Genomic DNA, 17,290 nt, shown 5'->3' with positions numbered 1-17,290 from the left:
AGTAAAGACTTGAAATAATCAAAATTTCCCCCCAATGATAAATACTCTTGCAGTATATTCGGATACAAAAATTGCAGTTTCCTATAACACAGGGATATCAATGTTAGTAAAAGATATGCTTGATATCTTATTCTCTATTTAAGAGAAAGAAGGAAAGAGAAGACTTACCATTTTTGTTAATAATAGTTACATGTAAATTGTCTCCTTGTTTATCTAAAAAACAAACACACTTTCTCGAATCAAATCCTTATTGTTCTTCTCCAGTTGAAACAAGCAGTCCGTTCATCCTTCTTTATTGGCTATTATGTGTGACTTTTAGTTTTTTAAATGAGAAGAAGATAAATAAATCATTCACTAATGACTTTTGTTATTTTATTTTATTTATTTTTTCTTTTCTTAGTCGTTGGATCCTTGACTTTAAATTGGTTTTTTTATTATTATTATTATTTTTATTATTTTCTTTTTTTCTTTTTTTTATTTTATATAAAATCAGTCTCATTATCATAGTATCAATATTAGCTTAAGATAAGAGTGACAAGGTCAGAAATCAAATTCTTGATAATTCATTAATATAAGAGTTATACGAATGCAGAACAAAGAATTCTATGGAACTTTAGTTCAGAATAAAAATAATGATAGTTATAAAACTGTTTATACTCTTCTAGATTCTTATTGCTATAAATGAGCATAGTAAGATAAGGCTTGTACAGTTATGGTAGAATATGTATATATATGTATGTATATATAAGATGAATAGACTAGCATCTCGATAGTTGTGACGGACTAATATTGACAATAACGGCACCTAAACTTAATTTCTTCATTACGAAATACCAAGTTTATTGATGAATACAATAAACAGTATAATAGTTTTTTTTTCTTACATTGTTGAAGACTGGACAGCTATAATGATGATGGGAAGTTATTAAGGCTGGATAAGACATGCAAAAGTTCACTGGAATAAATGCCTTGATGTAGAAATTGGTTTGATATAGTCTTTATATATAACCTTTTTCGTTTCGTTTAAAAAAGAAAAAAGAACTTTTGAATCTTAATTTCATTTCTTGTTGCAGTAGTAGCAGTAGTAGTAATAGTAGTAGTAGTAGTAGTAGTTGTTGTTGTTGTAGTAAGTAGTGCAACTTCAAGCGGCGGAACTTTTTATTTGCCTAATTTATCTATGATAACTAATCCTTTTTTTTTTCTTTTCTTTTCTTTTTTTTTTAGTTAAGAAAAAAAGAAAGAAAAGAGAAGAAAAAAGAAATTATGAATACAGAAACATATAAAGAAAGGCCATTAGGCTTACTCGAAAAATATCAATTGTCTAAACATCTCACTAATGCCTATGGTAATATTACCCTTACTCTTTATTTAGAACATGCTCCCATCCAAGCGGACCAAGAAGAACTATTTTATAGACAATCTTTTTATCCTGTGCTAACACAACTTATTAAAAGACATCCTAATCTTTCAATTATTGTACGCGACAAACTACAAAAGACGGCTCACTTTGTACAATTATCTACTATCGATCTATCAAAAATTGTCAAAGTTGTGAATAGTTCTGACTCGTTAACAGACCTCATTCGACAAGAAACATCGTTGGAATTTAACCTTGATGACATGTTACCTCTTTGGCGTTTAACAATTGTTCCACAAACGCTTACAGGATGTAATGTCATCTTCACTGCACATCACATTATTGCAGATGGCATGAGTTTAACCATTTTTTGGAATGAATGTCTAAAAGCCTTGAATGAGAATACACTATCGTCTATCACTACTACTACTACTATTGACACGATAATTAAAGTTCAGCAACATGCTATAGCCCCACCCTATGAATTGTCAGGCGCACCTACTTTGTCTTTAGTATGGGATGTTGTGCCCGTCCTTTGTAAAAACTTTCTTCCAAAAATGTTACCCTCACCACTAGCTCACTGGATCGATCCTCTGGTGGATGGTACGAGTTGGAGTGGTGATTTTGCTGCTGTAGAAGGCGAAGGTCATAAGACCAAAATACAACTCATAAGTGTGCCACCCACTGTTTGGAAACCTATTTTGGACAAAGCCAAAGAAGAGCAAGGTGTTTCAGGTCATGCCATCTTATTTATTTGCTTACTGATAGCATGGGCAAAGTTATATCCAAACGAAAAGACTGAAGCCTCTACACCAATTAATTGTCGTGGTTTATGTAATCCACCTGTTCCTAATAGTCAAATAGGAAACTTTGTTGGTGGATACACGACTATTTGGACATCAAAGCAACTACTTACACAAAGTCCATGGAAGTTAGCAAAGGAATATTCTCAAGGTCTATGCCAAAATAAAGTCAATGCAGCTAAACAAGCTCTCTTCTTAAGTTATTTACCACAATTCCCTGAATCCTTTTGTGACTTTTGGTATGATAAACGAAAATATACAAACTTAGGACGATCAGGTGGAGTAGAAGTTTCTGATTTGGGTCGTTTTATTATGAATACTCACGAAGAAGAAGATGGTTGGAAACTAAAAGATATTTATTTTTGTCAAAGCGCGCAAATATTCACGAATGCTTTAACATTTAACACCGTCTCGGCCAATAATGGCCTTTCTTGTACACTTAGTTGGCAAAAAGGTTCTCTTGACGAAACCAAACTTGACCAATTTCAAAATGTCTTTTTAGATATCTTGAATAAATTAAAATAATGTATCACGGATTTATTTTATTTTATTTCATTTTTTTTTTTTTTCAGTTGGGCTCTATATTAATTTTTTTTTTTGTCTATTTTTTTTTTTTTTTTTTTTTTTTTTTTCTTCTTCTTCTTCTTCCTCCTTAAATAATTTAAATAATGCAAACCATTAAATGTGTTGTAGTTGGCGATGGTGCTGTTGGAAAAGTAAATAATACAAAGTTTGAAATGTGAAAGAAAGAAAGAAAGAAAGGAAAAAGAGTTTTTTGTATTATTAACTTTGCTTCTTCTTTTTTTTTTCTTTTATCATCTCATTTTATTAGACATGTCTTTTGATTTCATATACGACCAATAAATTCCCTTCTGAATATGTCCCTACTGTATGTATAAATGAAACATTATAAATTTAAATATAATTAATAAATTCACGTTAGGTGTTTGATAATTATGCTGTTACGGTCATGATTGGAGAAGAACCTTATACTTTAGGTTTATTTGATACTGCAGGTAAAGAACAAAGAATAAAGATGGGAATATAAAAATGTACTAATTACAAAAAAAAATATATATATATATTTAATTAGGTCAAGAGGATTATGATCGTCTTCGACCTTTGTCATATCCTCAGACAGACGTTTTTCTCGTCTGCTTTTCAGTTACTTCACCTGCATCTTTTGAAAATGTCAAAGAGAAATGGTTCCCTGAAGTTCATCACCATTGTCCTGGTGTTCCTTGCTTAATTGTAGGTACACAAATCGATTTACGTCAGGATCCTGCTGTTTTGGAGAAACTTACAAGACAAAAACAAAGGCCTATTACTTTTGATGCTGGTGAAAGATTAGCTCGTGAACTAGGCGCTGTTAAATATGTAGAATGTTCTGCACTGACACAAAAAGGTTTAAAGAATGTTTTTGATGAGGCTATCGTTGCTGCACTAGAACCTCCTGTTAGAAAGAAGTCAAAGAAGTGTCTTGTTTTGTAATCCTTTTATATATACATTTATATATATACAAATATACACATTATTATATAATCCCAACTTTTATCTCTTTCTCTCTATTATTATTATATAAATTTATTATTCAATGACTCAAGATAAAAAAAAAAACTATATATACATAAAAGAACAGGGTTACATCAAATAAAAACTAGCAAAAAGTGAATTGATAGTAATACTCGTGATCTTTCTTTAAATAAACTTCTTTATGGTAAAGCTTTCAGCAGACTACTGCTGCTATTATTATTATTCTTATTATTACTACTACTACTACTACTACTACTGCTACTACTTTCACGGACTTTAAAAACAAAATTTATATTCATTTCAAAAAAAGTAAAAAAAAACATGGCTCATTATTTATGTCCGGCTCGAACTAAATATAAGGCTTTTTTTTTTGTTGTCATTGAAGAGAATACAACGACCTGTTTTTTTTTTGTTTTCTTTTTTCTTTTATATACATATATAACAGACAATGTCAACAAGAGTATATATTGGACGTCTTTCTCGTGATGCTACAAAACGTGATTTAGAACGTTTATTTAAAGACTATGGAGAAATTCGTGAAATTAATCTCAAATCTGGTTTTGGTTTTGTTGAGTTTGGTAATGAAAGAGATGCCAAGGATGTTGTTTATGATTTCCATGGAAAAAACTTTCTTGGTGAACGGTAATTATTATTATTATCATTATTCTATTTTTGATTAGTATTCATCTAACAATTTTATACAGTTTGATTGTTGAAATTGCTCGTGGTGCTCGTCGTAATGATGAGAGACGTAATAATGGCAATGACCGGTAACAATAATAATTTTTATTTATTTTATTTTATTTTAAAAAAAATGTATTACGTATAATGTATTTAACTTTATTTTGTTTATAGTCGTCGTTCTCATTATAGATTGATTGTTGAAAATATTGCTCCTGGAACAAACTGGCAGGTACGGAATCGTTCTCTCTTCTCTCTTCTTTATTCTCTCCTCTTTATTTTCTTTCTTTTCCCTCAAGAAAAGAATAGATAAGAGACCCTTCATCTTTCCTTTTTTACACTTTATAAATTATTATCTGACTGGATTTTCTCATCTTCATTGCCGCTGGCTTTTTTAAAAAAAAAATTTGCGGAAATTTCCTCTTCCAATCGAATAGGACCTTAAGGATATGATGCGTAAAGCTGGTGAAGTTACTTTTGCTGATATCAGTCGTGATCGTCCTTCTGAAGGGTAAAAAAAAAAAATTATATAAATTTATACATATACTGACATGGCCCTATAGTATTGTTGAATTTGCTGTTCGTGATGATATGGAATATGCTCTCAAGAAATTGAATGATCGTGAATTGAATGGTCAAAGAGTGACTCTTCGTGAGGTAAAGTTTATCAAATTTTAATAATTTTGTATTTACTAAAATAAATAAATAAATAGGATACGGGTCGTAGTAGTCGTTCTTCTCGTCGTTCTCGCTCTCGTTCCAAGTCTCGCAGTCGTAGCCCTCCTCGTCGTCGTAGACGTTCACCATCTGACTCTCGCAGTCCTCCTCGTCGTCGTTCTAGACGCTCTCCTAGTGCCTCTCGATCCCCTCCTCGTAAGAGAGATAGACACGATTCTTCCCGTGAAGATAGTCGAAGAAGACTTAAGTCTGAATCTCCTGCCCAATCTCCTGATAATCGATCTCAATCTCCTGCTCGATCCCCTGCTCGATCCCCTGCTCGTAGTGAAGGAAGGTAAAGTAAAGATATTTAAAAGGCATTTTTCAAAAAAAAAAAAAAAAAAAATTCATCTGATTAAATTATATTTATAGTGTTGCCAGAGACGATTAAATTTGTAGTGAGTAAATATTAAAATTCAATTATACACACACAAAAGGGAAATAAATTTTTATTGTTTTGTTTTAAAAAAAGTTGTGAAATAAAAAAGGATCTTTTGAAATTTTTTTTTTCTCTTTTTCTTTTCATTTCTCATAATTACCTTCATGCTTAATTACTTGAATAGATTGTAAAAATATATATATATATAAGTAATCAAGTTATATAGTCTGTCATCATAATACTTAATAAAGATTATGATACTAGATATCCATATCAAGCCATCAAGTTACTTGTAAAATCATCCAAAACTAAACAAGTAAACAAATCACCTATTCAAACAGATTACCAAGCAGTTGAATCCACATTAGACAAGCTTGATAGATCCTTGCTTGATTTCACAGTTTACAGAAAGGAATCAAGTATTCCTAATGCAGGTATATATATATATATGTGTGTGTGTTTGTGCATGTTTTATTTATTAAATCTAAGGGATGATATACAGGTTTAGGTGTTTTTTTAGCAACAGCACAAAAAATAAAAAGGGGAACGATTGTCTGCTTTTATCCAGGCACCATTTATTTACCCTCAGAACCCATCTTATTGGCTAGTATTGCTAATCAATATATTCTTAAATGTATAGATGGACTTTATGTAGATGGTAAACCCAAGGGTCTATCACGTAGAATGTATCAATCTATTTATAAGAGAGAAAATTGGCCAGGTACAATTCAGATGAGTGATCAAAGTTGGTTATCCAATGACGATAAAGAATTCATGTAATAAACAAAATAGATGTATGCATATAAACTAGAGGGAAGGACGGGAGATTCATCCACTATTATATATTCATATTGTTAGAAATCCATTGGCTGTAGGACAGTATGTGAATAATGGGGCAACGTCTTCTACATTTAAACCAAATGGTATATAATAGAATATATATAAAAAATAGCTCTTTCTTGTTACTCATATTAACACAATAACAAGTTTGTTATCAAGAAGTAGATTTACCTTTGCAATTTCCAAATCATCTAAGACGTTATATCCCTAATATGTATTGGAATAGTCAAATAGATCCATTCTTAAAAATGCGAGTGATCGTGTTAGTTACACTTCGAGATATAGACGATCAAGAAGAATTATTTTCGACTTATATGGATTCAATGATATAAACAGTAATATATATACGTATACATATATCTATCTTTTTATTAGTTAGTAATAAAAGAAAAAGAGTTGAAATTATTAATAAAAAGTAAATAATACACTACATTCTAAATAAAGGAAATGTCAAGTAACTGCTGTGCCATTTATTACATATATTTACTTCTTCAAAGCTCGCATACTCGTTGTGTTTAAATATATCTGCATGTATGTATAGATAATTCCTATTATTTTAATATATCACAACTGAGGCCCATTCAAGGTAATATTGATGAAATACTACCCCTCTTGTTATTATTCTTTAAATGATAAATTAACTATTTTTCGTTCATCAAGAATAACAATAAAAAGAGAAGAGGGATTGGGTTGAGTCATTTCTATCGTTTATTGATCCTGTACGTTTTTTTTTTTTTTACTATAGTGAGTGGAGATGCCTATTGATAATAAAAAAAAAACCCCATATTTTTATATCTCTACACATATGATGTCCTTCTCAAATAATTGAAAGAATTTACCACCGAAAGTCCCCTGAATTTTACTTGTTTTTTTTCTTTATTAGCACTTTGTAAAAATGTCATGTGTCAAATAAGTTTTTTTTTTTTTTTTTTTTTTTGTTTTAGTTTATTTTATTTTGATTAAATTGTGTTATTATGAATGACATATTATGATTTGTAATATAGATTCTATCCAATTAAAAAGGAATATAAAATTTAATATTGATATTACGTAAGCATATGATGGCTAGTAATTTATTAATAGTATAGTTTTGTTTATTTTAGAAAAAGGCAGGGAATAGATGAAGGGATTCTTTGTGTGTGTGTGTGTGTGTGTATGCATATAATATAGATTTAAATAATACAAATGGGTGTAATATTAAGATGAGATTATTTACAAGCTAAGAACATGATTGTCATTATTAGTACTACTAATAAACCATTTAAAGTATTCATACACACTCCAACTAATAGCAGCACTTGGCATGTTTGTTAAAACTCTTGGTTTAAAGCCTCTAAAGAAACCCTTTAATCCATATCGTTCTTGAATGATCTTTGCTGCCTCTATTAAACCCGATGCATTTCGAATACGTGGATCCGTATTTGTGCCACGAGTCTGTAATAAAGTCTTGACGACATCTAATGGGGTTGTCACAGAAGAAGCAATGGCACCCGCTAAACATCCAGCGATAGCATGTGTTTTAGGGTCGTACTCGCCTCGTGGATTTAATACTTTACGGAAAAATTCATAGGTTGCAAATTGAATGGATTGGAACGGTATAGACATTGTCAAGGTAGTTGGTAAGGAAATGTAAAAGGCGACAAGGCCTTCTTTACTATAGACACGTAAAGCACATTCACGAACAGTTCGATATTCACCCAACTGCATACGTTGCTTTATCACATCAAATGGATTCATCAAGGTATCGTGAGCTAATGTTGCACAAGCACCTGCCGCTGCATTTGATAAAACATGATGTCCCCCTCCTGTCTTTCCTCCAAACGCTTCTTTACAGGCCTCATAGGTAGCAAAATGAATGGCATGGGCAGGCCCAGCCCCCATCACAACCGAATTCACCCCACGCCAAAGATGACGTGAAGCTGTTCTAACGTTCTGAATATTGGCTGTTTCCATAATTGCTGAAGAATGAACATGTCGATGTCCCCCACTACCATTAAATAATTGAGGTCGATTTAATGCAGATGTGGCTGCTGAAGGTATATTAGTAGTAGTAGATTGAATAACTTGCATACGAGTCTATTGTATTCATATTAGTCATCCATGTATTTTTTTTTTGTAACTTTTTCCACCACCCAAATATATATATATATATATATATATATACATATTCATACATTCTTTATTTCTTACTTACTTTAATACTATCTACTGGAAACATGGCACAATGTTCTGCTATGCCTGCAAGTGCACCTGCCATAGCATCTTGAGCAAGAGTAGCATTATCACCAAGAGATTCATAATCATAATCGTCAGACATCTTTATTTATGTACAGAAAGAGAGAGGGGAGTCTATAATTTTTTTTTAAAAATTAAATAAACAAATCTTATTAAAAAAAGAATAAGAAGAAGAGAAAGAAGAGAAATAAAAATAAAGGGGATTATAATGATCTATTTATATATTAAGAAAAAAAAATCTGATTATGAAAAGAAGATTTTTTTTTTCTTATAAATAAATACAAGCCAATCATATTTGATCTGATAAAAGATTTTAAGGCTTATTAACCCGTACACCCCCGCTTTTGTCTTTTGTGTAATTTTGATTATCTTTCTTTTCCCCTTGTCTGTTGACTATCATCAATTAAATTGGATTAGATAAAATAATAACACGATGTATACACATAGATTTAATAATGTAGAATAAGACATGTATAATGTATCATCATCATTTATGACGCAAAGTATAGACTACTTTCAAAGTTATTGTAACAATAACAATAACAACTTGATTTTATAACCCAATCATAGAAGAGTGATGTAAAGTTGAATCATGTAAGATAATCAAAATTTTATTATGTGGCTACTACTACTTTTTTTGTATTTATCTGACAAGAGTCGTATTTTATTTATTCATTCAAAAAAAAAAAGTCTCGTTCTGTATTTCACTTTCTTTTAAATGAGACTCAGTAAATAAAGGAAAAAAAAAAATAAGTTTAGTAATCAACAAAATAAATAAAGTGGATGAAAATCATTCATTTTTTTTTTTAAAAAAAAAAAAAAAAAAAAAAAAAAAAAAACCAGTAGGAAATCCTTACTACATCTTTTATGTGTGATACAGAAGATGATAGTAAAATAATATTTATTATTAATGTAATCGCTTTATAGAATGCTCGTCATCTGAAAAATCTTCTTCTTCACGGTCTCTTTTCCTACTATATTCGTCATCACTTTGACTTGCACCATAATCACTTTCTGTTACTTGTGAATCTCCATCAATATCCACTAATGCTGCATTTAGCCAGTCCTCTACATCTTCTTCTTCTTCTTCTGGCCCTGATTCCCCCTGATGTATTTCTTCTTTTTCTGGTTTTTTTTCCTCTTCTATATCATCGTCACTAAAACTATCATTATAACTATCTTCTTCTTCTTCTTCTAAAAGAACGGCATCTACTTCATCATCTTGCCAATCAATATCCACCTCAAAATCTAATGGTGCTTCTTCTGGATTTTCCACTTCTGAGGCTGCTGATCCTTCTCTTGGTAAAGGGACTAAATAATCCTCTTCGTCTTCTTTTTTCCAATTCCATACAGAGTCCATTAACCAAGCAGGTGAAACAATTTTAATATGACTATATTTTCTAGCTGTATTCACTTTATTTGTGCCTGCCTAGATTTACAAGAACTCTTTTATTAGTTTTTTTTTTTTTTAGTTTTTTTTGTGTTACTTACATTGGCAGCTACAAGATGTGTTACTTTGCCTGTTAGTTCTTTCAAACATGTCGCTCCGAAAGTTGTAGCCAACTTCCAAATAGATGAATCTTCTGCATTACAATGAAGTGGAATTACACCAGAAAATAAAATAAAACAGTCCTTTAAAACCTCTGATTTTAATATTGGTAAAATATGTGCTACATTAGGCTTTTCTATCTTCTTCTCATCTACTTGATTATAAAATTCTTTATGAACAGAAATGAGAGCCTTTTAAAGAAAAGAAAAAAAAATTTATAAGTCATACATCTTAGTATATAAATATAAATGATTACCTTTTCTACAACGTTGAGAATAGTGTCTGGATCATTTGTTTTAGGGGTATAATTGGAATGATTATTACTACTAGATGCTGGTTCTCTAGGTATTTCTTTTGGTAAAGGTACTTCTGTTGTTTCTAATGTTGAATTAGGTTGATTTTCATTATTTACATTATCACCTTGCTTTATATCGATAAGTTCTTGTTGATTTATATTGATGTCATTTATAGTTGAACTGCTACCAGTAGCAATTTTATTTACATTCATTCCTTCTTTTTCTTCCTCTTCATTGATAATATCATTTGTTGGTAAAGAAGAATGTGTAGTAGCGATGATAGGTTGAGTTAGAGGAGGTGCATTAATATCACCAATACCAGCAAAATATTCATATGGTTTGATTTGAATCAGATTAGGTGAATAATCCCAAACATCGGCACGATCATCAAGTACAATCACTTTTGTTTGATCAGATGGAAATAAGCGTTCGAGTCTCTTTTTAGTCATACTACCATTTTCATCGCGGGATAGAATTCTATCCTGAAATAATTTCCCTTCAGGGTCAATTATTTTTGCTACTGCATCAGCATAGGCACGAGTACCCATTGTATAAACATGCATTTCATAATATTTTGATATTTTATTTAAAAATTCTCTTAAACCAGGTCTAAATAAAAAAAGATGTCAATTTGATTTTTTTTCTTTTTTTTTTTCTTTCTTTCTTTTTTTTTAAAAAAAATAAAACAAGTTACCTTAGTTTAATAGTATATTTATTCATACTACCATCTAATGAAAAAGTACTCATGTCTTTCACTTTGTCATTATCTTTCACTTTTTGCTCATCAACCCAGTTTGCAATATGAGGCTCCCAAGCAGCATGTAAAATAGTCTGATCAAGATCAACAATTAATGAAAGTTTTCTTTCTTTTAATAATCGTTTCTCATCCTCTTTTTCTAAGCGTTTTGCCTCCTATCCATACATTTATTAGTATCTATTCATTTTTCATACTTGATAAAACTAATTCTTACTTTATAGCTAACAACAATGCCTGACGAATTATGTGTCATGTCAATATGATCTTTTGGTGCATTTTCATCCCTAAGAAATATATACATTTATTAGTTCAAAGTCTTTCTATTATGTATATATATATATATATATATATGTGTGTGTGTGTGTGTGTGTGTGTGTGTGTATAAGAATTACTCTTCAACTTGTCTACCACAAACAGCACAGAGACCAAAATAGATTACTTCATGTGAACAATATCCACAATCTCTACATTGCCCTGATTCCATTGAATTATGCTGGCAAGTCATTTGATCCTTATTATTATTATTTTTTTCTGATTGTTATTCTTCTTCTTATTATTATTATTATTTTGATACAAAGTTAATTTAAGAGGAGTAAATAATAATAATAAATAAATAAATAAAAAGAAGGAAAGAACAAAAGGAAGGAAACACGCCTATTTCATGTCAGGACAAATAAGTCACGATGAACTGTAATATCAAACTCCGATATTTTTTTTTTTATTTTCTTTTACAGAATGAATGGTGATGTTTATCTATTTTACTATTATTATTTCTAATGTATCTGCTGTCTAAGTATCGTATAAATAGATGCGTATAAATAGTAGATAAATAATGATATACACACATTTTATTATGACACTTCTTTTAATACCCGTAATAATTCACGTTTTGCTGTGCCATTAAAATCTACTTTTTCAAGACCTATTTTAGTTGCAATGATATCTTTTACTCTATTACTAAAATCAACAGCATCCTCATTCTCTTGTGGTGATTGAGGCTGACAATAGACTACTTTGACAGGTGTAATCCATCTTGTCATTCTGTAATACGCATATGACATGAATCCCTTACGTGTATCCCAATATGGATCACCAAAATATCTATCATATCTAATAGTATCATAATAAATGAATCAATAAATAAATAGAATAAATAAATAAATAAAGAGAGAGATTACTTTATACCAATTGGACAGACTTTGGCACCTAATTCAAATGCACCCTTTTGAAAACGAATTATATACTTGTTATTAACACAAGTGCCTTCAGGGAAAATAATCATCGGATTCTTCCAAGTATTAGACAAATGCACATGTTTCTTTAAGCTAATAAATACACATATCGTTATTTACACATTCATTCTCTATAGTCCATTTGATTCGTTACCTTTCAGATAAAATTTTACGTTCTGTTATATTTGACCGATCAAAGGTAAGTGAATGTAAATAGTTTAAACCATTATTTTGTAAGAAGCCTAATAAAAAATAACCAAAAAAAAATATCAATTCATGGACTTTATCCCTCATAACATAGACTTGTATCGTCTATATACATATATATAAAATTACCTAATACACCAGAATGTCTTGCCATAACAACAGCATGAGGAAACTTATTTGCTCCCAATAAAATATAATCCAAATAGGATGTATGATTAGCCTAATAATATATAATAAAACCCTGATTTAATAATAATAATAATAAAATAAAATGAAAAAAAAAGACTCACCACAAACACATGAGGTTCTTTTAATTCAGCTTTTTTTCCAATATAATCTACCTTGACGCCTAAAGAAAATAATATCCCTTTACAATAATATTTAACACATAATGACTTTGTTAAGAAGAAGAAGAAGAAAAAGTTATTATACGATTCATATCAAAAAAAAATCTTTTAAAGAGATTACCACAAAATCATTATTCTTTAATACAACACCAATAGGTAAAGATAGAAAGAAAGCTATTGTAGAAGCAGTCAAGGTCATTAAACGAAATGGAAATAAAACACCGTATCGAATAAGAATACTAGGTAGAGTGGTGATTGATAATAAAAAGCTATTCTTATTTTCTGTGATTGAAGTAAAGCATTTTGAATAGGATAACTTTTACACAAAAAAAATAAATAAATAAATAAAGTATAAATAATATATTATTTAGTTTATCATTACCAATTCGTCTCTGGTATATTCAATATGATGATTGGATCTATAGGTAATATATAACCATCGTTACAAATATATATATATATATACATATACACATAAAAGTAGCCCTTTTTTGTATTTCTTTATTACTTTTTTCTTGATCCTTGAATATAATCATTCTTTACAAAATCTAAGGATTCATTATGTTCTGACTTTAATAGATCTGAAGGATGAAATGTTGGTTCCTGAGGCGGCATTAATTGGCTGGATAACAAGAAGAAATAAAAAAAATAAATAAAAAAAAAAAAGAAAAGAAAAGAAAAAGAGAACAATAATAATAAAAAGGCCGTCTAATAGAAACAACGTTTATCCTTCAAAATTTTTTAAGTTGCCGCCCGTCAACTCCAACAAAGGATATTTGACGGGTTATTATTAACCTAATCTTCGGCCATATTATTGGTGTAGTAGTATTCTAAAGGAAAGAAGGAAAAAAAATAATCATTTGACAACAATAGCAATACCTCTTGTTAAAAAAAAAATGAAAGAAAAAAAAAAGGTACATTTTTATTATCATGTATACTGCATTGTATAAGTCATGGTTATTATTATTCTTAGTATTCAACAAGTTTTATAATCATAAAAAAAAAGAGAGAGAGAGAGGGAGAAAGAAGGAGAAAGAGAAAGAGAGAGAATACATATCAATTAACCTACAATAACCTATAAATGGAAATTGAATTTTTTCTAGTGAAATCTTTCATGATGGCAGGTTTATTTATTTCTGAGCGATTTTAAGCTAACTACATATTACATGAATATGATGGTTTTATTATTTTTATTTTTTTTCAAGGAAAAAAAAATCAACTTGCGAAACCCTTTTTTTTTTTTTTTTTTTTTTTTTTTTTGTTTAATAAATACATAAATAAAAACTTCAGACTTTATAGAAACGCATAATAATGACTTCAACAAATGGAAACTTAAAGAAACACAATATCATCACCAAAGGTAAAATAATGTCATTGACAAGCTCATCATGTTAAACATCCCTTTAGATCTATTAAGTGAAGAGCAACAAGATGTACTTGAAAAAAAAGAGAATAAAATTGAAAAATTACAAGCAGGTACTTTAAAACCAGTTAAATATGGATGTAAATTGACTTTAACACAACATCATCATCATCATTTTTTGTATGTGTGTTCTTTTAGAAATAAATCAATTATCAAAACCATTACTACAATCAGAAAGTTCATGGTCAAAGCATATTACACCTGGCATTTTATCTGTCTTTCAAGATGACAAACATTGGGACGAGATTAACTTGGATATAAATAAAAGAGATGTGAAAGAACTAAAACAGGTTGATGGACAATCTTGGATTCAATTAAAAGAATCTATGCATCTAGAATCTGAAGGTAAAATAATAATAATAATAATATTTTTTTTTTAGATGATTGATTTTAAAGCCAAAATAGATGATAGTTTTTCAGAGAGTGGTTCGCCTATAACAACACAATTAGATATAAAAGATATGAGTATCTTTGGTACGATGCCAATGGAAGAAGATATGGTGGTTGTCAAGTGTAATCATTGTCAGCGTCCCTTGTTGCCTAGCAAATTTAAAGAACATTCAGGTAAAATATGCATTTTATTGATATTCATTATAGGATATTTTTTTTTAAAAAAAAAATGGATAACTAGAGACATGCCTTGGCAATAAAAAGAAATTAGATTTTTTTTCTGATGATGAAGATATGGATACAAAAAAGGATTTGAAAAAGAAAAAGAAAGCAGTTGTATTAGAAGGTATTTTTTATTTATTTATTTATTTTTTTTTTTTTTTTTTTTTTGTAAAACGTAAAAGGTAAAATATATAAAATTTATCTGATGCGTGTGTTTATAGATGAACTAAATTCACCTGTTACTACTGCAAAAAGACCACCTTCAACTTCATTAGAGAAAACAGAAAAGAAGAAAATAAAAAAAGAGAAACAACAAAAAAAGACTACAAAACAGAAAGGTACATAAATATATATAAAGGGGACTTGTTATTGTTATCATTGAATGCATTTATTATGTAGCACCATTGGATTTGGATAAACAGTGTGGCGTTATTCAGGGACCTAATAATTTACCATGTACACGATCATTAACCTGTAAAAGCCATTCAATGGGAGCTAAACGTGCCGTAGAAGGAAGATCACAACCCTATGATGTTCTCTTAGCAGCTTATCAGAAAAAATCTATAGGTAGACCTAATGTTAAAGATCAACTAGCCAAAAAGAAAGGTATTTTATATAAAAGCTTGTTCATTCATATACATGTATATTCATTAAACACTTTTTTTTTTTCTATTTTAGTTGAATCCACCTTTAATCATGGTAATACGGCTAATACTATCACTGCTACTAATACCACAACTACAGCAGGAAAATCAATTAAAAGTCTTAAAAAATTACAAAGTCAATTACAACAACAATATCTTAACAGTGCTGATAGTAAACTATTGATAGTGAATCAAACTAATGATGAATCATTTATTGATTCCGATGAAGAAGTAGAAAATGTGATGCAAGCGTTTAAACAAAGTCGACCTACGCCACTTGCAGAAAAAAGATATTATTTCGTTAAGCGTCGGCGTCAATGTTTTCGTTTACGAGATATTTTAGTAGATGCTATCACACCCAAATTAAACAATACTTATTCACAACGACAGCAGCAACAACAGCAACAACAACAACAACAAAATAATTTTAATACAGATAATAATACTATTTTTAATGAACCTTCTAATACTACATTTTTTTCAGTACGATAATAAACATTTCTTTACCTTCTTATTTAAATTTATAAGAAGTTGTACTACTTGTAGCTGCTCTATTTTTTTTTTTTTCGAGTTATCATCGTTAAGTCTAGTCTAGCCTTCTTTATTGGTTATGTGTGTTTTAAAATAGGTAAATAGGGGATAATTTTAGATTTCACAAGAAGAACAATCTACTATTACGATTTAACTTTCTTTCTTGAAAGATAGATTTTGTGTAAAAAATGTGAGGAGAGGGGGTTTTTTTTGTGTGGGTAAAATGATTCATTTGTTACTCAAGGCTTATAAACTACATGTTAAAAGATATTAACGGCATGTGATCTACACCAAATTTTGTCTTACAACCTCTCTCTCTCCTTTTTTTTTTTTTTTTTTTTTTTTTTTGAGATCAAAATCGAGAGTAGTAGCACGGCCTAATACTGATTTCTAATTGACAATTTAACGTAATTTCAAATTTGATTATTGGAAAAAAAAAAAGACATACTCTAGATATCATTCTTAAATAATGTCTAATAAATAATTTAATCTATATGTTTATCAGTTATTTAAATAGCCTTACGAATCCTGAAATAGAGTAGCTTTTATACAAATGTACAAGTAAGTTAAATTAGAGGAAGTTGGCATTATTATTTATTTCTTACATTCAATTCCTCATTAAATTGGTAAAGAAGTATCGAAGCTCGTATCCAAGAGTAAATATAAAACAGTCATTTCAGAAAGGTAGTTTATATTTTTTTTTCCTTCAATTTTATATAAATATACTGCTTCAATATTAAAACATATTCAGTGGAAACAAAAAATATAATTTTCTTTCTATTAATGAATATGTATCGTATGGAATTAATGAGAGAAAAATAATTATTTGTGTCCATTTGTTTGAATTTCCAGGTTTATTTGTATATAGATGTCTATTGTCTTAACCTTCGATAAACAATGCTTTTAGAGTAAAATACTTTATTTAGACAATAACATTGTCACATACAGGATATTAAAAGGTGTATAATATATAACACGGTTTACATATACATTTATTTGTACATGGAAGTCTTTCAATTATGTATAAATATTTATTTAGGTACGATTGATCATATAATGGGTCCTATAATTTAATGGTCATTTATAACTGAAAGACAAAGCTCTTCTTAACCTAGAAGTAAAATAAAAATAGACGATACTGACATAG

General features: G+C 29.5%; 8 protein-coding genes across 8 annotated transcripts; 5 read left to right on the top strand and 3 right to left on the bottom strand.

The window, feature by feature from the left end:
* The first annotated feature begins 845 nt into the window (after positions 1 to 845).
* On the top strand, positions 846 to 2,710 carry BX663DRAFT_211525 (alcohol acetyltransferase). The gene is made up of 2 exons (XM_051521769.1): positions 846 to 1,126; positions 1,225 to 2,710. Exon 2 carries the CDS (start codon positions 1,264 to 1,266, stop codon positions 2,683 to 2,685), a length of 1,422 nt encoding a protein of 473 aa, XP_051379341.1. The 5' UTR covers positions 846 to 1,126; positions 1,225 to 1,263; the 3' UTR covers positions 2,686 to 2,710.
* Positions 2,711 to 2,782: 72 nt separating this feature from the next.
* Positions 2,783 to 3,912, top strand: BX663DRAFT_521419 (cell division control protein 42). Its single transcript, XM_051529241.1, has 4 exons — positions 2,783 to 2,876; positions 2,993 to 3,049; positions 3,104 to 3,176; positions 3,254 to 3,912. The coding sequence occupies exons 1-4, from the start codon at positions 2,829 to 2,831 to the stop codon at positions 3,649 to 3,651; spliced, it is 576 nt and encodes a 191-aa protein (XP_051379340.1). The 5' UTR covers positions 2,783 to 2,828; the 3' UTR covers positions 3,652 to 3,912.
* A 207-nt stretch (positions 3,913 to 4,119) lies between these two features.
* BX663DRAFT_521416 (uncharacterized protein) lies at positions 4,120 to 5,594 on the top strand. Its single transcript, XM_051529240.1, has 7 exons — positions 4,120 to 4,335; positions 4,398 to 4,463; positions 4,549 to 4,606; positions 4,812 to 4,885; positions 4,938 to 5,031; positions 5,088 to 5,386; positions 5,464 to 5,594. The coding sequence occupies exons 1-7, from the start codon at positions 4,142 to 4,144 to the stop codon at positions 5,480 to 5,482; spliced, it is 804 nt and encodes a 267-aa protein (XP_051379339.1). The 5' UTR covers positions 4,120 to 4,141; the 3' UTR covers positions 5,483 to 5,594.
* BX663DRAFT_521408 (uncharacterized protein) lies at positions 5,594 to 6,765 on the top strand (the record flags this gene model as incomplete). The annotated part of the gene is made up of 5 exons (XM_051529239.1): positions 5,594 to 5,657; positions 5,735 to 5,904; positions 5,973 to 6,246; positions 6,329 to 6,393; positions 6,458 to 6,765. Coding segments are annotated over exons 1-5 (712 nt in total), but the record flags the coding sequence as incomplete, so codon positions are not given.
* A 679-nt stretch (positions 6,766 to 7,444) lies between these two features.
* Positions 7,445 to 8,716, bottom strand: BX663DRAFT_521404 (mitochondrial carrier domain-containing protein). Its single transcript, XM_051529238.1, has 2 exons — positions 8,505 to 8,716; positions 7,445 to 8,386 (listed from the first exon to the last, which is right to left on the bottom strand). The coding sequence occupies exons 1-2, from the start codon at positions 8,625 to 8,627 to the stop codon at positions 7,523 to 7,525; spliced, it is 987 nt and encodes a 328-aa protein (XP_051379337.1). The 5' UTR covers positions 8,628 to 8,716; the 3' UTR covers positions 7,445 to 7,522.
* A 674-nt stretch (positions 8,717 to 9,390) lies between these two features.
* BX663DRAFT_521402 (uncharacterized protein) lies at positions 9,391 to 11,748 on the bottom strand. Its single transcript, XM_051529237.1, has 6 exons — positions 11,540 to 11,748; positions 11,362 to 11,431; positions 11,085 to 11,302; positions 10,351 to 10,999; positions 10,037 to 10,285; positions 9,391 to 9,974 (listed from the first exon to the last, which is right to left on the bottom strand). Exons 1-6 carry the CDS (start codon positions 11,650 to 11,652, stop codon positions 9,453 to 9,455), a joined length of 1,821 nt encoding a protein of 606 aa, XP_051379336.1. The 5' UTR covers positions 11,653 to 11,748; the 3' UTR covers positions 9,391 to 9,452.
* Positions 11,749 to 11,801: 53 nt separating this feature from the next.
* BX663DRAFT_478561 (uncharacterized protein) lies at positions 11,802 to 13,582 on the bottom strand. Its single transcript, XM_051524304.1, has 8 exons — positions 13,442 to 13,582; positions 13,316 to 13,352; positions 13,055 to 13,249; positions 12,877 to 12,981; positions 12,716 to 12,806; positions 12,534 to 12,621; positions 12,326 to 12,472; positions 11,802 to 12,257 (listed from the first exon to the last, which is right to left on the bottom strand). Exons 1-8 carry the CDS (start codon positions 13,546 to 13,548, stop codon positions 11,999 to 12,001), a joined length of 1,029 nt encoding a protein of 342 aa, XP_051379335.1. The 5' UTR covers positions 13,549 to 13,582; the 3' UTR covers positions 11,802 to 11,998.
* Positions 13,583 to 15,456: 1,874 nt separating this feature from the next.
* Positions 15,457 to 16,104, top strand: BX663DRAFT_441511 (uncharacterized protein; the record flags this gene model as incomplete). The annotated part of the gene is made up of 2 exons (XM_051523459.1): positions 15,457 to 15,574; positions 15,800 to 16,104. The coding sequence occupies 2 exons, from the start codon at positions 15,457 to 15,459 to the stop codon at positions 16,102 to 16,104; spliced, it is 423 nt and encodes a 140-aa protein (XP_051379334.1).
* Positions 16,105 to 17,290: the final 1,186 nt, after the last annotated feature.

This window comes from Cokeromyces recurvatus (assembly GCF_025118155.1).
Source record: "Cokeromyces recurvatus strain NRRL 2243 chromosome Unknown BX663scaffold_31, whole genome shotgun sequence".
NCBI lineage: Eukaryota > Fungi > Mucoromycota > Mucoromycetes > Mucorales > Mucoraceae > Cokeromyces > Cokeromyces recurvatus.
This window is presented reverse-complemented; position numbering and strand designations above follow the sequence as displayed.

Bases quoted from the DNA above. Each gene is read 5' to 3' on its own strand.
- BX663DRAFT_211525 (XM_051521769.1), top strand. From the start codon at position 1,264: ATGAATACAGAAACATATAAAGAAAGGCCATTAGGCTTACTCGAAAAA.
- BX663DRAFT_521419 (XM_051529241.1), top strand. From the start codon at position 2,829: ATGCAAACCATTAAATGTGTTGTAGTTGGCGATGGTGCTGTTGGAAAA. The intron at 2,877-2,992 runs GTAAATAATACA...TCATTTTATTAG, and splicing joins GCGATGGTGCTGTTGGAAAA to ACATGTCTTTTGATTTCATA. The intron at 3,177-3,253 runs GTAAAGAACAAA...ATATTTAATTAG, and splicing joins AGGTTTATTTGATACTGCAG to GTCAAGAGGATTATGATCGT.
- BX663DRAFT_521416 (XM_051529240.1), top strand. From the start codon at position 4,142: ATGTCAACAAGAGTATATATTGGACGTCTTTCTCGTGATGCTACAAAA. The intron at 4,336-4,397 runs GTAATTATTATT...AATTTTATACAG, and splicing joins AAAAACTTTCTTGGTGAACG to TTTGATTGTTGAAATTGCTC. The intron at 4,607-4,811 runs GTACGGAATCGT...CCAATCGAATAG, and splicing joins CTCCTGGAACAAACTGGCAG to GACCTTAAGGATATGATGCG.
- BX663DRAFT_521404 (XM_051529238.1), bottom strand. From the start codon at position 8,627: ATGTCTGACGATTATGATTATGAATCTCTTGGTGATAATGCTACTCTT. The intron at 8,387-8,504 runs GTAAGTAAGAAA...TGAATACAATAG, and splicing joins TTCCAGTAGATAGTATTAAA to ACTCGTATGCAAGTTATTCA.
- BX663DRAFT_521402 (XM_051529237.1), bottom strand. From the start codon at position 11,652: ATGACTTGCCAGCATAATTCAATGGAATCAGGGCAATGTAGAGATTGT. The intron at 11,000-11,084 runs GTAACTTGTTTT...TTTTTTATTTAG, and splicing joins AAATATACTATTAAACTAAG to ACCTGGTTTAAGAGAATTTT. The intron at 9,975-10,036 runs GTAAGTAACACA...TTGTAAATCTAG, and splicing joins CACATCTTGTAGCTGCCAAT to GCAGGCACAAATAAAGTGAA.
- BX663DRAFT_478561 (XM_051524304.1), bottom strand. From the start codon at position 13,548: ATGCCGCCTCAGGAACCAACATTTCATCCTTCAGATCTATTAAAGTCA. The intron at 13,353-13,441 runs GTAATAAAGAAA...TATTACCTATAG, and splicing joins ATTCAAGGATCAAGAAAAAA to ATCCAATCATCATATTGAAT. The intron at 12,807-12,876 runs GTGAGTCTTTTT...ATATATTATTAG, and splicing joins AAGAACCTCATGTGTTTGTG to GCTAATCATACATCCTATTT.